Source organism: Indicator indicator, chromosome Z, assembly GCF_027791375.1.
Source record: "Indicator indicator isolate 239-I01 chromosome Z, UM_Iind_1.1, whole genome shotgun sequence".
NCBI classification, from domain to species: domain Eukaryota; kingdom Metazoa; phylum Chordata; class Aves; order Piciformes; family Indicatoridae; genus Indicator; species Indicator indicator.
This window is the reverse complement of record NC_072053.1, coordinates 64469153-64484346: the sequence shown is the minus strand read 5'-3', so window position 1 is coordinate 64484346 and position 15194 is coordinate 64469153. Positions and strand designations below refer to the sequence as shown.

At 39.7% G+C, this 15194-nt stretch overlaps 1 protein-coding gene across 1 annotated transcript in view; it reads right to left on the bottom strand.

Moving 5' to 3' along the window:
* HOOK3 (hook microtubule tethering protein 3) overlaps positions 1-15194 on the bottom strand; it is a 102661-nt gene that overhangs the window by 29359 nt on the left and 58108 nt on the right. The window contains exons 10-15 of the mRNA XM_054397959.1: positions 14304-14444; positions 12703-12904; positions 8771-8881; positions 5767-5854; positions 5145-5214; positions 1219-1359 (exon numbers count right to left, since the gene is read on the bottom strand). Coding sequence (XP_054253934.1) covers positions 1219-1359; positions 5145-5214; positions 5767-5854; positions 8771-8881; positions 12703-12904; positions 14304-14444 — 753 coding nt within the window. The remainder of the gene's footprint in view (positions 1-1218; positions 1360-5144; positions 5215-5766; positions 5855-8770; positions 8882-12702; positions 12905-14303; positions 14445-15194) is intronic.

Genomic DNA, 15194 nt, shown 5'->3' with positions numbered 1-15194 from the left:
TGGTCAAGCATGATTTCCCCTTTGTGAACCCATGCTGACTATTCCTGATGATCTTTTCCTCCACATGCTTAGAGGTGACCTCCAGAAGGAGGTTCCCATCACCTATCCCAAGATGGAATTGAGGCTGATGGGCCTGTAGTCTCCTGAGTGCTCCTTCTTTTCTTGCCCTATTTGATTATTGGAGTGACACTGACTTTCCTCCAGCCTTTGGGCACCTCCCCTGTGCTCCATGCCCTTTCAAAAATGATGGAGTGGTTTAGCAATAACCTTAGCTGACTTCTTCAGGACTTGTGGAAGCATCCCGTCTGGGCCCATGGATTTGTGGGTGTCCAGCTTATCTAAATGATCTCTAACCCAGTGTGATGGTTTTAAGACTATGTCTTTGATTTTTCTCACAAAGTTCGAGCATAGAATGTGAAAGAATGTAAATAGATCACTATTGGGTGTGAAATAGCAAATAATGTTTATTCTAAACACTTCCATTGGAAAGATAGAAATGTTTAAGAGTCAGTACTCAAAACAAGACATGGGCAGTTGGGCAGTCCATCTTCTCTCAGTCTGTCTGCCTGTTTTTTCTCTTCCCTGGCTGAAGATAACATACACCTGCATGCTGACCTTGACAAGCTAAGTCTAACAGCCTCTCTGCTTCCTGGCTCTCTGCCTTCTGCCAGGGAGGTCTCAGGGGAGTCCTTCTGGCTGGGGTTGGGGGGGAATGAAGCACGGCCCCTTTTTGGGTGGCCAGAGGGCTTTGTTGTGTTTTTTTTGTGGATTGTACATATTTGTGAATAGTGTATATTTGTACATATTCACTGCATTTCATCATAGATTGCAGTTTTGCCTGTAAATACAGCTTCATTTGCTTCCAGACTGAGCTAGCCTGGTTATTGCCAGTATTGGAGGGGGATTCCAGCTCTCCACAGTAACACCCAGTTCTTCTTGACTAAGGGAAAGTCTTTCTTCATCTCCTTTAGACACGTTCCATCAAATATTTATAAACGTTAGTAAGATCCACCTTGAACCTTCCCTTTTCCAGGCTCTACTCCTCAGACTCTCCTTGTATGAAAGATGCTGCAGCCTTGTAATCACATCCTTGTAGCTTTTCACTGAATTGCCTCCAGTAAATTCATGCCTGTCTTGTACTGAGGAGGCCAGTACTGACAGTCAGAAGTACATGGCATTGTTGGAAAAGTCAGTTGAAACAAAGAATAAAGTTCTTACCTGTTTTCTGTCTCCAATTCATTCTTCCTTAAGTTTGCATCATCAAGAAGGCTCTGCAACAAGGCAATCTTCTCGTTGTCAGAACCTTCTTGGTTCAACTTTAACATCTTGTTCTCATGCTGAAGACGAATGAGCTTCTCCCTAAACACATAAAATACAACTGTGTAGAAAAAATTATGCCCATTTCTAAAGAGAAAAAAAAAAAACCAGTTTATTAGAGGAGAAAGATCAGAAAGATCATCTTTACTTATTTAAAGGAAACCACCGAAGCAACCATGTCTTCAAACTCCCAAATATAAACCTAAATAAAGGATATGCAGTTGTAGAAAACATAAGATAAAAAAGTTGCCTGAGTGCCTCTCAGACTACATCTGGAGAAATTTCCAAGTAGAACATAGAGAATGCAAAGTTTGGTGCCACATGTTAAGGAATGTTGCAATCTAAGCTGACACTGAACTGCTGCAAGAACTTGGACAAGTCACTACCACCTTGCTAGTCTGTTTTCACAGAATCACAGAACTACTGAGGTTGGAAAACACCCTTAAGGTCATGAAGATCACTAACCTAACACTATCCATTCCACCATTAAACCATGTTCCCAAGCACCATGTCTACACATCTTTTAAACATCTCCAGGGACTGTAACTCAACCAGTGCAGCCACTGTTCCGAGGGCAGCTGCTGGATGCGTGCAGAGTGCATGATTCCTTAGTTGACCAATTCCTTAGCATGATATGTAGAGCAAAACAATAACATTCCATGTGTGACAAGAACATCATCCTCACATTGGCACTCTTTAATTGGAACATACTGCAGAAGCCACCTCCATGACATGCTGGCACCTCTTTTTCAGAAAAGATTTCAGTTTATATACATGGTTGGATTTTACTGGTCAGGTGACTGATAACAAAGAATATAAAAAACAGCCACTCCGAGCTATAAGGCAGACTGGGGGGTCAGGGCTTCTCCAGGGAGTTCAGTTAGGGATTCAGCCAGTGCTTTGGTGTAGGGACGTTGCTAGGGATATGCTCAGATGTTGCTTTGTCTGTTAAGGGCTTCGGGGACTTTTTCTCTAAGTGGGACTTGGAGACTCTGTGATGCCAGGGATTCTACAATGCAGCAATAAAGGACTTCTGGGAAGACTTTGGAGATTCTCTGCTCTCTGCATTTCTGGAATCTCGTTGCTGTACGGCAAACGAGTTCGTGCCTTCATTCATCATCCAATGGCTCCTGAAGCAGGAAGAAACACACTCTACCGCTTGCCTATGCAGCCTGTTTAAGGGCTTGGCAATCCTTTTGTTAAAAAAAAATTCCTAAAGTTCAAAACCTGCTATGCCGCTTGGACACCTGCAAGTCTATGGGGCCAGATCAGATTCATCCAAGAGTACTGAGGCAGGTGGCCAAGCTACTCTCTCCATCATTAAGCAGCACTCCTAGTTAAGAGGCGAGGTCCCAGAAAACTGGAGGCTTGCCAATGTGACACCCATGAAGAAAGCCCAGAAGGAGGATTTGGGGAACTACAGGCCCATAAGCCTCACCTCAGTACTGAAAAAGATTATGGAGCAGTTCATCGTAGGTATGCCCAGAGCAAATAAAGGGCAACGTGGGGATCAGGCCCAGCCACCATGGGTTCATGAAAGGCAGCTCCTGTTTGACCAATCTCCTTGTATGACCAGGTGACCCACGCAGTGGATAAGGGAAAGGCTGTGGACGTTGTATACCTGGACTTCAGCAAAGTCTTGACACTGTGCCTCACAGCATTCTGCTGGAGAAGCCAGCAGCTCATGGTTTATACAGGTGTGCTCTTTGCTGGGTTACAAAGGGAAGAAGGGGCCCAAGAAAGCCCAAGAGCCCAAGAGCAGTGCAGTCCAAGACCCATTCTAGGCGAGAGTGCCAGGAGGCTGGCATGGATGAATAAGGTGCTCCTGGAATTAGTTGGGCAAAAAAAGGAGAGTCTCTAAGGAACGGAAACAGAACAGGACACATGGGAGGACTAAAATAAGTTCTCTGAGCAGCCAGGTATCAGGGTAGGAAATCAAAAGTACACGCAATTAAATCTTGATAGGTTCATAGCAGGGAGTAAGAAGAATTTCTTCAGGTACATCAGGGACAAAAAGAAGCCTAGGGAAGATATGGGATCTCTTCAGAAGGAAAAATAGAGACCTGGTCACATGGTATATGGAGAAGGCTAAGTTGCTCAAGGACTACTTTGCCTAAGTCTTCACTGGCAAGGGCTCTGCATCCACTGCTCCAGAAAAAGGTAGGCAGTGAGAAAAGGAAGATCCACCCACTATTAGTAAAAATCACGTTCAAGACCATCTAAAGAACCTGAAGGTGCACAACTCCATGGGCCCTGATGAGTTCCACCTATGGGTCCCGAGGGAACTAGCAGATGAAGTTCCAAACCATATTTGACAAAAGTCACGGCAATCTGGTGAAGTTCCTGCTGACTGGCAAAGAGGAAACATAACCCTCCCCCATCTCCAAAAAGGGAAAAAGGAAGACCCTGGAAACTATAGGCCAGTCAGTCTCACCTCTGTGCCTGACAACATCATGGGGCAGATCCTCCTGAAGGCTTTGCTAAAGCATATGGAAAATGAAGAGGAGGTAATTTGTGGTAACCATCATGGCTTCACCAAAGGCAAATCATGCCTGAATGAAATCAGTAGCTTTCTGGAGTTACAGCATCAGTGGATAAGGGGAAAACAACTGATCTGATCTACTTGGACCTTTGTCAAATGCTTTACAATGTCCTGCATGATATCCTGGTTACCAAATTGGCAAAGCATGGAATTGAGGGGTAGACCACTTGCTGGATAAGAATTGGTTGGATGGTTGCACTTGGAGAGGTGCATCCAATGGCTCAATGTCCAAATGGAGACCAGTGACAAGTGGCATCCCTCAAGGGTCAGAACTAAGACCAGTGCTGTTTAACACCATTGTCACAGCCACACGGACAGTGGTACTGAGTGCCCTCTCAGCAAGCTTGCTGATGACACCTGGCTGTGTGGTCCAGCTGACACATTGGAGGTAAGGGATGCCATCCAGAGGGACCTGGACAGACTTGAGAGGTGGGCCAAGTGCAAGGTCCTACACCTGGGCTGGGGCAATCCCAAGCACAAAAATAGGCTGGGCAAAGACTGCCTTGAGAGCAGTTTTGAGGGGAAGGACTTAAGGATGTCAGCTGATGAAAAACCCAACATAAGCCAGCAATGTACACTTGCAGCACAGAAGGCCAACTGTACCCTGGGCTGCAGCAAAAGAAGTGTGACCAGAAGGATGAAGGAGGTAATTCTGACCCTCTACCCTGCTCTTGTGAAAACCCACTTGGAGTACTGTGATGAGTTCTGGTGTTCTCAGCACAAGAAGGGCATCACACTGCTGGAGTGGGTCCAGAGGAGGGCCATGACGATAACCAGAGGAAATGGAGCACCTCCCCTATGGGGACAGGCTGTGAGATTTGGGACAGCTCAGCAGGTGGCAGCATTTTAAGATACAATTATTTTCATCACTGCAGGTGCTGGTCTTTCTCATAATATATCGTAGACATTTGCCATGATACAAAATGGAATCTACAAGCTACTCTTCCTTTCTCAATTTTAGTCACTTTTCCACCTTGTACAACTCTTCATTGTCATTACAAACATTTTTGTCTCCTAATGCACACATAAGCTGCAGTTATATGAACTTTCTGCTGGAAGAGACACAATGTGAGGATAAAAAGGGTTTTTTTGTTTGTTTCTCTTTTTTTTTTTTTGAGCACAATACAAATTCAAGAGAGATCAACTCAATTCAGTCTTAAGCATAACAGCTCCTGTTGTGCAGAAACCCAAATAGTAATTTTAGAAACTTTCTAACACTGGAAACTAAGTAATTATCTATAGTTACGTTGTAAAGGTTGCTAAAACAAAGCTCCTATTAACTTACTTTATTTCAGGAGTAACAATTTCTGCTGCTAAGCTGTCTGAAGGCTCTTGTCTTCCCAGAGGCATCAATCCTGGATTAGGAAAAGTAAAAAAAATTAGCAGGTAGACCAGTAACTTTCTTTCAGATAGGAAACACTGAGCTAGAACCTTACAGTTTTGGAATAATGCTAGACAACGAAAAATGGCGCAAACGTGGGCTACAGCAAGACAGACAGAGCACCACAATTTTACTTGGAAAGTAATTTTGATTTCTGTTTGTGTCCATTCTGACAAAGTAATTTTGTGGTGTATTTTCTACTCATTAGCTTGTCTAAGAACTACAAACTGCAACACATTTAACACCATACACACCTGACAAAATTTAGTGTCTTAAGAAAATTACGTAGCTACACAAATCAGAAATAGATTGTAAAAAATTCACACTGGAGAGAAGACTAATGTTAATTTATTATTTGAATGCTGTTTGAATTTTTCAAATATTTATAAAGTTATTAACAGTTGAAGCAGCTTTTTAAGCTCCTTCAAGATAAACAGTAAACTTGTTCTGTGCACATTCAATATTCTTCAGAGAAGTCCTGTAAACTTTAGAAAAGATGCAATGAATTTTCGGATTTATCCTTTACCTGTTGTGGTGAGCTGACCCTCCTGAGCTTGTACACATCTAAGCTCTTCAATAGTTTCTTTCAAAGAATCCCTTTCTGTTCTTAATCTCTGGATAATTGGAAAGAGAATGAGTATCAGTCTTAGTATTACAAATTCTATGCCAAAAAGTACAGCTTTCAACAGCTGTAGTGATTATTTCAAATCAAGGCAGCTCAGTCTATTTAGTAACAGAATAAACATAATTATTATATATTCCACATGAACTGTGTGTTTTTTACAAGGGCTGCTGCTCTGTATTACACTTATTAGGGTAAAAATATCAGGCTACAAGCTTAGAAAATGAAGATATTAGTGATAGTAAACAGCACCCAGCAGGGCCACTGAGCCATCCTCCTTTTCCCCCTCACTGGGGCCAATTTCAAGGGAAAAGGAACTGAATTAAGAGACTGCAGATTTTTCCCTCACCAAGAAACCAAGATTAAGCCAGGAGAGAAGTAAAAAACAGATGAGAACAGCCAACATAACAATCAAACTGCATTAACTTCATTGTTTGTCTTTCAACAGTGAAAGTGTGAGAGCATTTCCGTATCTTCTTCCTACTGTATGTGAACTGGTTTTCTTATTCACCAGCATCCTAGTTATGGGAAAAAAAAATCACGTTGCTTGAGGTTCAGTCCAATGAGAATGAAAGAACTGTTACCGTGGAATCTAGATGATAGGCTCTTTAGTAATATCAGGCAAATAGTTTCACAATTTGACACGTTACCTTCTGGCAAAAAAAAAAAAAAAAAAAAAAAAAATCAGAATCTCCAGATAGCAGCAAATTTTTGTCCACAAGGTTGCCATGATTAAAAAAAAAAAAAAAAAAAAAAAAAAGGATAAATCGCAACTCTGTAAAGATACAGGTTGTAGTCTGCTCCAAAATCAGGCACGTCCAGTATTGCTAAAAGGTCCAGAACAGACCTTGTCCCTCTCCAGGTATGGAGTTGTGTCAGCTGATAGCAAGATGAAATGCAAGGAGCTAACAGTTTGATTCAAACATACTTTGTATTTCAGCCCAAACAGATCCAAGACTTGGAATCACTTTGACAGACAATATTTTGGTGAGGTGTGACAGGAAGCTTTGGCTATATTTCTAATTCCTGCGAGGTGAACTCTGGTGCAAGAGCCAGAACAAGATTATCAGAACAATTTCAATGAAGTGTACGTTCTGTTAGCACTGCAAGTAATTTCAAAAAACCTGCAGGTGAAAAGAGATTACTTTTAACATAAATACTACAGAAAAAAGTGTCAAAGAGGAGTATTCAAACTTGTCTGCTGAAAGCAAAGATTGTGCAGTGTGCTACCATTTGTCAGAAAACACCAAGTTGATTAATCAAATGCCAGAATATTTTAATGAATAGAAAAAGATCTAGTGCTTCATTTGTAAACTGCAAAGTGAACTCATCAGATTATCTAAGTACTTGTCATACAACACACCACAGAAGTAAAATCCCAAGCTATGTAGCTAAAGATATCAAAAAAAAAAAACTACCATGCTTTGCCAGAACATAAAGACATGGACAAAATCAATTTCATTAATTGTTTCCAAACTACAACCAACAAGATACCACTATATAGCTTGTGATCTGTGGTGGACAACTTTACTGATCTGTATGTGACAACAAGGAACAGAAAGAGCAGGTAACAGTTAGTGAACCTCTAATTAAAACTTGAGATACTTCAGCTGTAATCTGCTTGCAATAGGTGCATATCCTTCTGAAAGAATGCATTGGAAAACAACATCTGTCCCCAAAAAATGCTATTTGCCAAGAGGTGAACCAGAAAACTGTGTGACCATGGCCTGTAATTCAGATCCTTTGTGCAAGATGAAATGGTCTACCAAAGCAATGGGTAAGCCACAGACACAAACTTACCATTGTCAAACACAACAAAACTAAAAAAAAAAAAAAAACAAACCAACAAACTTTAAATAAAGAGCAGGAAAAAAAGCCAAAGCACAGCACAAATACAGTTACTATAGGCATCTGAACCTGAATGGTAAGGCACATGGAAGTGATATCAAGCACAAGTGTGCACAATAGTTTGTAAATTTAATAAAATATGGAAATCAATGACCTGTAAACAGAAAATAACTGAAAACTTTCAGTTCAAGTGCCATTCCAGTGCAGGGCGTAGAAATTTTGAAAATACTTGGTCAGGAAACGTGACTTTGGCTGATGGATACACGGATTTATACTGAAAAGAAGTCTAAGAAAACGCTAACTCAAAAGTGCTGGCCTTGCTTTGATGTATTTTTGAGGCATCTGCATACACATTCCTAAGAAACAAGCCAAAATAGCCTGATGAGAAACAATAGTGTACAAAAGAAGTCTGAAGGATCAAATTTTGGCAGGAGAGGACCAGAGGAATTAACCACAGAATCACTAGCAGCAAGTAACAGAGAAAGGGAATAGACTGGTGTCCATCCTGTCTGTTCCATGTTGGCAGTACGAGGTAGATCAAAAGAAGCTGTCATAAAATGTGAGATTTCTCTTAACAAACACATCCCTCTGCGTGACTTCCAAGCCTCTTGCTACAGTAGTCCTGGCTCCACAAAAAGAAGTGTGCTGATGGTACCTCAAAGAATGGTTTAGGGAAAAAATGCAACAGGACTCTAGCTCTAGAGTGACACTGCAGAAATTCCATTTAAAAAAGTTTTTCAGAAAACATTATGCCCATGAATGTTTATTGATCTTCTTATGGTAGAACAACAAGAAATCACTTCAAATCCCAAATGCGAAGGATTTTCTTCTTAAAAATGGGTTGCATATGGTTTTGTACAGTCATTTAATTCCACGCTGTACAGTTTTTAGGTTTAAAAAAGATCTTATATTCAAATATTAGAAAACTCTTTTGTGAAAATAGCCTTCCTAATTCAAAAAGCTTGCTGCAAATGGCTAACTATAATTACCGTATCTCTGTGTTATCAAGGACACAAAGTTGCTATTGCTACTACCAAAAAAATAACACCTTGGCACTTACATCTTTTTCTTTTTGGAGGCTGTCTACTTTTTCTTTCAGTCGTTTGCATTCATAATCTAATTTATCAGCTTTCTTGGATTCTTCAGATAACCTGTTTTGTAGTTCAACTGCCTGTGAGGACAAGAATCAATAATTTGTCTACAAATATTAATATTAAATCAAAATACACAAGACAAAGTAGCCAATTACCATGCACCACAAGCCACATTGTAAACAAGTGAAATAGTTACCTACAGCACATACTAAAACCTTCTTTTATCAGTTATTCTGAGTTTCAGCAAAATCAACAGTATTCAAATATTAGGTCTTAGCACAAAGAAAAGAAACAAAACCTGTTAAATATTTTTAGTATCTAAACCCAAGAATTTAAGACCAACCATGGTTTACAGAAAAAAAAACCCAACTATGTAGTTCTACAGATCTAAGAGCTTAGGAAAAGCAGAAAAATCCTCCTGCATTTTGAGAGGCCTAGGAAAAACAAAAACATTCTAAAGGCAAATTATCTACACCTTTTGTTAACTGTTTCACAGGCCTCACTCAGAATTCCACAACAAAAGTCTATGAAGTCAGGTGACATATTGTAACCTGAGATTTTCCTAATCATTTTTAATGGACTAATATAAAGACTGACCCACAGGCTCATAAGTAGTTTACTCCAGTACAAAACACTGCTAACAAAGTCACATGTATATTTTCAACTACATATCAATAAAGAACTTTAAATATTAAACAAGCAGAAATCTAAAAGCTGAGCAGAAATGATTGGTGAAGTTTTGCCTTTTCAAAACTCTCGACCTTTACTAGCAAAGTCTCCTTCCCAGAACATCAGTAAAGCTCATGCAGAAAGCATGGAAGCAAGTCAACTGAATACAGACTAACCTGAAAACACAAAAGCTGAATGAACACTCAGCTAAATACATATGGCTTCTTCCGAAGCAATTCATAAGAAAGCTTTTTCATGGCTTTTTGATTAGAAAGTGATTAACTTATTCTCTGACGTAAAGCAGTAGCTATGCCTATATCAAGGTTGCCTAGCACTTCTAATATTTTCAGTGTCTCTAGCTGTAGCAAAAGAAACACCAGGCCTAAAACGCTGCATGGTCTTAGAGAAGGGACCTTGCTGCTGTTCTTCAGTTAAAGGCTACAAAAACCCCACAAGCCTGCCACTTCTGAAATTTAAGATTAAAAATAAAATCAAAATATTATGAACAAAAATATTTAATTTCTCACGTGTTACATTGATCACTGAGGCTGTCAGAATAACTGCAGGTATGAAAAAAAAAAAAAACAGGTCTTGATTTGTGATTGTGCCCCCACTTGCAAAACAGGAATATTTTCACTTCACATGGAAACAAATGCATTAATGTTTGTAATCACTCATGCAAAAGTAATGGTTTGTTTTGAATGAGAACTTGGGAGTGTACAACAAGATATACAACTACATGATGAAACAGAATATTAAAAAGAAAAAAATTAAAAACGAACTGCCATCACATTTACTGAGTGTTTCTGACATGTGGAATGTGCAAAGCAAAAATCTTGCAGCAAAGAAAAGCAAGACCATTTTAAAAAATATATATCAGAATGCACATGCACAAAGGGGCTGAATTAAAATTACAAAAAGAATCCTGGAATCTTCACATTTCAATTCTTCAGGCTGCAACAGAAAGTTTCTTCGAAAATGTGTTTGGTTTCAGAACGGTGAACAAAAACTCTTAAATAAATATTATTACATCTCCCCACACAATACACCACCAGTAACCTCATCTCACTGAAACTGCTGTGTGGGGTGAAGATGCAATTTCCTTGTAGGTTACTGGAAGAATATAAACTTCCACCTGCACTTTCACCTGCACAGCGCAGAACTTCTAAGCCAAAAAAATATCTCCTCTGATGGCATCATCACAAGTAGGATTGCACTGGATCCTTCACATACCAAACAAGACACATTCTACTACAGGGGCACACCAGTGCTCAGCAGTGACAAACATCAGGATCCTTATGCCTGAGGAGACCTTGTTGTGGCTTTCCAATATCTGGAGGGGGCCTACAAAAAAAAAAGGTGGCGAGGGACTTTTTATGGTGTCAGGTAGTGATAGGACTAAGGGGAATGGATCCAAGCTGCAAGAAGGGCGACTTAGATTAGATGTCAGGAAGAAGTTCTTCACCACAATGGTGGTGAGACATTGGAACAGGTTGCCCATGGAGGTAGTAGAAGCCCCATCCCTGGATGTTTTTAAGGCCAGGCTGGATGTTTTTAAGGCCAGGCTGGATGTGGCTCTGGGCAACGTGATCTAGTGGAAGGTGTCCCTGCCCCATGTTTTGGGGGTTAGAACTAGATGATCTTTGAGGTCCCTTCCAACCTTGACAATTCTGTAATCTCAATTCACATAGCACAGTTTAGGATTCCCAGAAACTGATTTTATGTCAGCTCATGATTCACAGGCAGGTCTCAAAAGGCACCCAACTTTAGAGAAACTGAAGGCAAACACATTGTGTGTTCATTTTGAGGCACTGTGGTTAGGTGATGAAATCTGTTATGAGACACCTGAGGTTTGGTTTCTTCCAGTCTCAGTCAGTAGAACAATTTTATACAAATCAACAGCTTCTCAGACATGAAATGCTACCCATAATACACGAGGAATGATGGAGTCCTTTTGCAGCACAAATGATAGGACTGCTCCTTCCACAGTCCTTGTTGCTGATGAAATAAGAATGATCAGATGCAGATGTCAAGGCCCAGACAACTATATTGCATGCTCAGCTCTTCAATGGAATGAAATATTTGTTGCCATATGTGAAAGGCCATTATTTTCTTTCTTTCAGCACTCTTCTTGTCCAAGTTGTTTTTTTTCTGGTGGAATCATTTGAACTGTATGTACAACTAGCCCAGAGAGACTAGAACTAGTTGTCTTAGTAAGTAAGACACCGCAGAAAGGTAGGAGTCAGAAGGGAACTCTGGAGATCATCTAGCCCAACCTCTCTGTGCAACCAGGTTTGCCTAGACCAGCTTGCACAGCAACATGCCTAGGTGGGTTTTGAAAGTCTCCAGAGATGAAAACTCCATGAGCTCTCTAGGCGGCCTGTAAGACAGCCAACTGTATGTAAACAGCTATGAAGACTTTAGGGACACACATTGCTCCTAGGCCTGCAGTGTTATTAGAGGATGTTTCCATATTTTTATTCTGTTTAAGATGACATATAGGGACCCCTGCGCCATAACCATTTGAGCTTATGAGCAGGAAGAAATACACAGCAGGCACTATTACCCTAATGAACTACAGTCTGGCCCTGTAACAAGAATCCCTGAATGATGTCAGATCAATGCAGTGTAACAGCAGAGAGAAGACTAAACACATCTTCCTCCTTTACAGAAACAGAATCACATGGCACTTTGATCAGCCAGAGAAAAAGATGCCTTTCACTCCACAGAAAGTGCTGGTGAAGCATTTTGTACTCTGCTGTGTGCATTTAAACAACACGAATGATATGTGCCCATCTCTCCTCATAACTGGACTAATTCAAATATATCAGACAAACTAGAACCTTAAAAAAAAAAAGTTATTTAATCACAGAACTTACCTCAGATGTGGTACCTTCCTCACTGCTGGAAGTGGGTATTTTTTCTGAAAGAAGAGGCTCTAATTCAAGCCCCGTTACTGAATATGAATCAGGAATAATTTGAGAAAAAGAAATCTTAACATCTGTTGATTTTTTGAATGTTAAGAAATACTGCTTACTGACAAACTATTGTAAACTTGAAATAATGATTAGAATTGCATGGAAGGATGATAAAGGTAGTGCCTACAAAACATGAAGGTCTTCTAAACACACAGATCTGTTGGTTCATAATTTCTTTTTAAAATGTTATAAAGAGAAAGTGTTGAACAGCATGGAGAAGTGTTAAATTGATGATGTATGTCTGTTCTCACCTGTCTCTTGTATGTCTCCAGCTGACTGCGTGCAGCATTGGCCTTCCTTAGTTCTTCTTCCAGGCTCACAGTATTTTGCATGTACATTGTATTCTTCTCTTCTAAGAGCTTCACTTGCCTTCGCAAATCACCCAGGTCTTCCAATTTCTTTTTGTATGACTCTACCTGACTTTCTAACTTGGCTACTTTATCAGAAGAATGCCTGTAGGGACAGATTGGTATCAGAATTGTACTCTGAAAACTGCCAAAATGAAATGCCTTGATGCTTTCTTAGTATTTTGCATTAATGCAGAAGATATTCTGAGACATCCTGGCAAGAACAAGAAATCAAGCCTGTCCTCCTGTAACTTATTTTTTCACTTTCAAATTGTCCGCTTCTCTCCGTAACTATTTGTGAACTCAAACAGCTGCTGAAGGTTAGCTTTTAGAGACTATCACTCTTCCTAGTACAGCCTACTTATCTGCTCCCAATCTTAATAGCTAAAGCACCTTTGCACCCATCCATTTCTTTTCAATTCTAAATCAGTCCTTAGTTCAGTGTTTTACAAAAATCTTCTACCTTTCAATTTCTTTTATTGATAGCCAGGAATAAAATCATATTGGGCAGCACATACTTCGTGACATAAAAGCATTGTAACAGCTTTGTGGCCTGATCTATTCAGAAACACACCCCCCCACACCCCCAGAATAGAAACCATACCAAACAAAAACAACAACAAAACCCAAAACAAAACCAACCAACCAAAAAAACCCAAACAAGCAACAACCAAACAGAACTAACAAACACACACACACAAGTGAAAAAAAACCTTCACCAAACCAACCAACACAAATCCCAAAGCCACGAGGCTCCCTCCATTCATAGCATTTCAGGTTCTTTTCAATCCACTACCAGGATAGCAATTTACCCCTAGCCACCCACACCCTTCCTACTATTACTGTTCCCAGTTTCATTTTAGAACCGACTGATTTACACACTCAATTTCCTACGAAATTTGGAGAATCCTCCACTGAATTGATGGTTAGACTTGTGGAACACTGAGGCAAGCTAAATCTCCTTAATCCCTAATGAAGAGCAGAACCTCTCTATGAAGCAAGGTACTACTCCTTGAACCTAGGCTGCCCACACAAATAGTCCACATAACTGATGTGCAGCCTGATGGGCTTATTCCATATATAATCACAGAGGAGGTAAAGATAGGCAGCTTTGCAAGAAAGTTGCTGGAGATTAGAAAACGTAATATTAAAATAAGCTTTGCTAGAAAGAGTGATCCAAGCAGGTAGTGGAAAATTGTTTTGAATAATGCATAGCAGCAAGAGGCTACAACTGAGGGATTATCTTCTGTAGTAAAAAAAGCCTGCCTCACCCTATTAACCCCTATTATCATCAAACCTCTGGTGACTAGTAAGTAACAAATTTACTTAAGAAGAATTATATGGTGTTCTGCTTACTTCACTGAAGGATCTAAAGGAACCTTTGCACTGACAAAGTGTTTATATTTAGTATTAAAAACTATATAAATAAAAACTAATGAACATTAAGTACAGGAATCATATAAATTAAAAATTAATAGTCAAAAAAGGTTAACAGAACAGTTTACCTGAGTACATCTATCTCATCCTTCAAAGACTGAGCCTCCTCTGCCAACGTAGTAAGCTCTTCTGTTTGTTGTCTCAACTCAGCAATTTCCTTTTCTAGTTCTTCACAGCGTATTCGGTAGTCATCTTTGGCAGCTTCTAATCTGTAGAAATCAAGTCAAACAGAAAATTATTCTCAGCTTGAGTCTTCCTCCTCCTCCTAGAAAAAAAAACATGAAACAGCCTTCTGGCACAGTGAATGGCAGCCCATTGTATTTATCCAAAAATGTAGAAGCAAACTGACCTTTTTTATTCTCCCAATTTGATATCAATATTTTTGTTTGGAAAATCACCAGGTAAGGTACATTCTCACAAAGAAAAACCCTGATTTTTTCTTCTGATATAGTGATTTTTTCACAAAGGAAGCTCTTGAAGAAATTTCTACCTTTTTTCATCTTTAGACATCTAGAGACAGAGTTTAAACATGCCATCTTTATTCAAAGATTTTGTTCATCTGTTCAACTCCTATACACCTTCAACAATAATAACCTGATGGTCCAATATTCTAAATACTGAAGGACTTTCAAGTTGGCTTTAATTATTCACTTACTTATCTGTGCCTGCCCAGTACCTCTAAAGAATCAACTTATACATTTAGTTAACTAGCCAGCATGAAAAGAAACTCAGACCAAGGTTTCTGAATTGAAATACTGTCATACAGCATAAACAGGAAAAGCTGCCTTAAACTGGCAGTGATCAAAGGGAATAGCCACGAGAATTTATATCAAAACATTTCTGAATTAATGTTAAGATGACACTATCTGGAACATGAAGTCCTATTGTGATTTTGATTTTAAATTAAAATAAAATCAATCCAAAAAGTAGGTATGGGAAGGGAGGGAGAAGGGATGGGG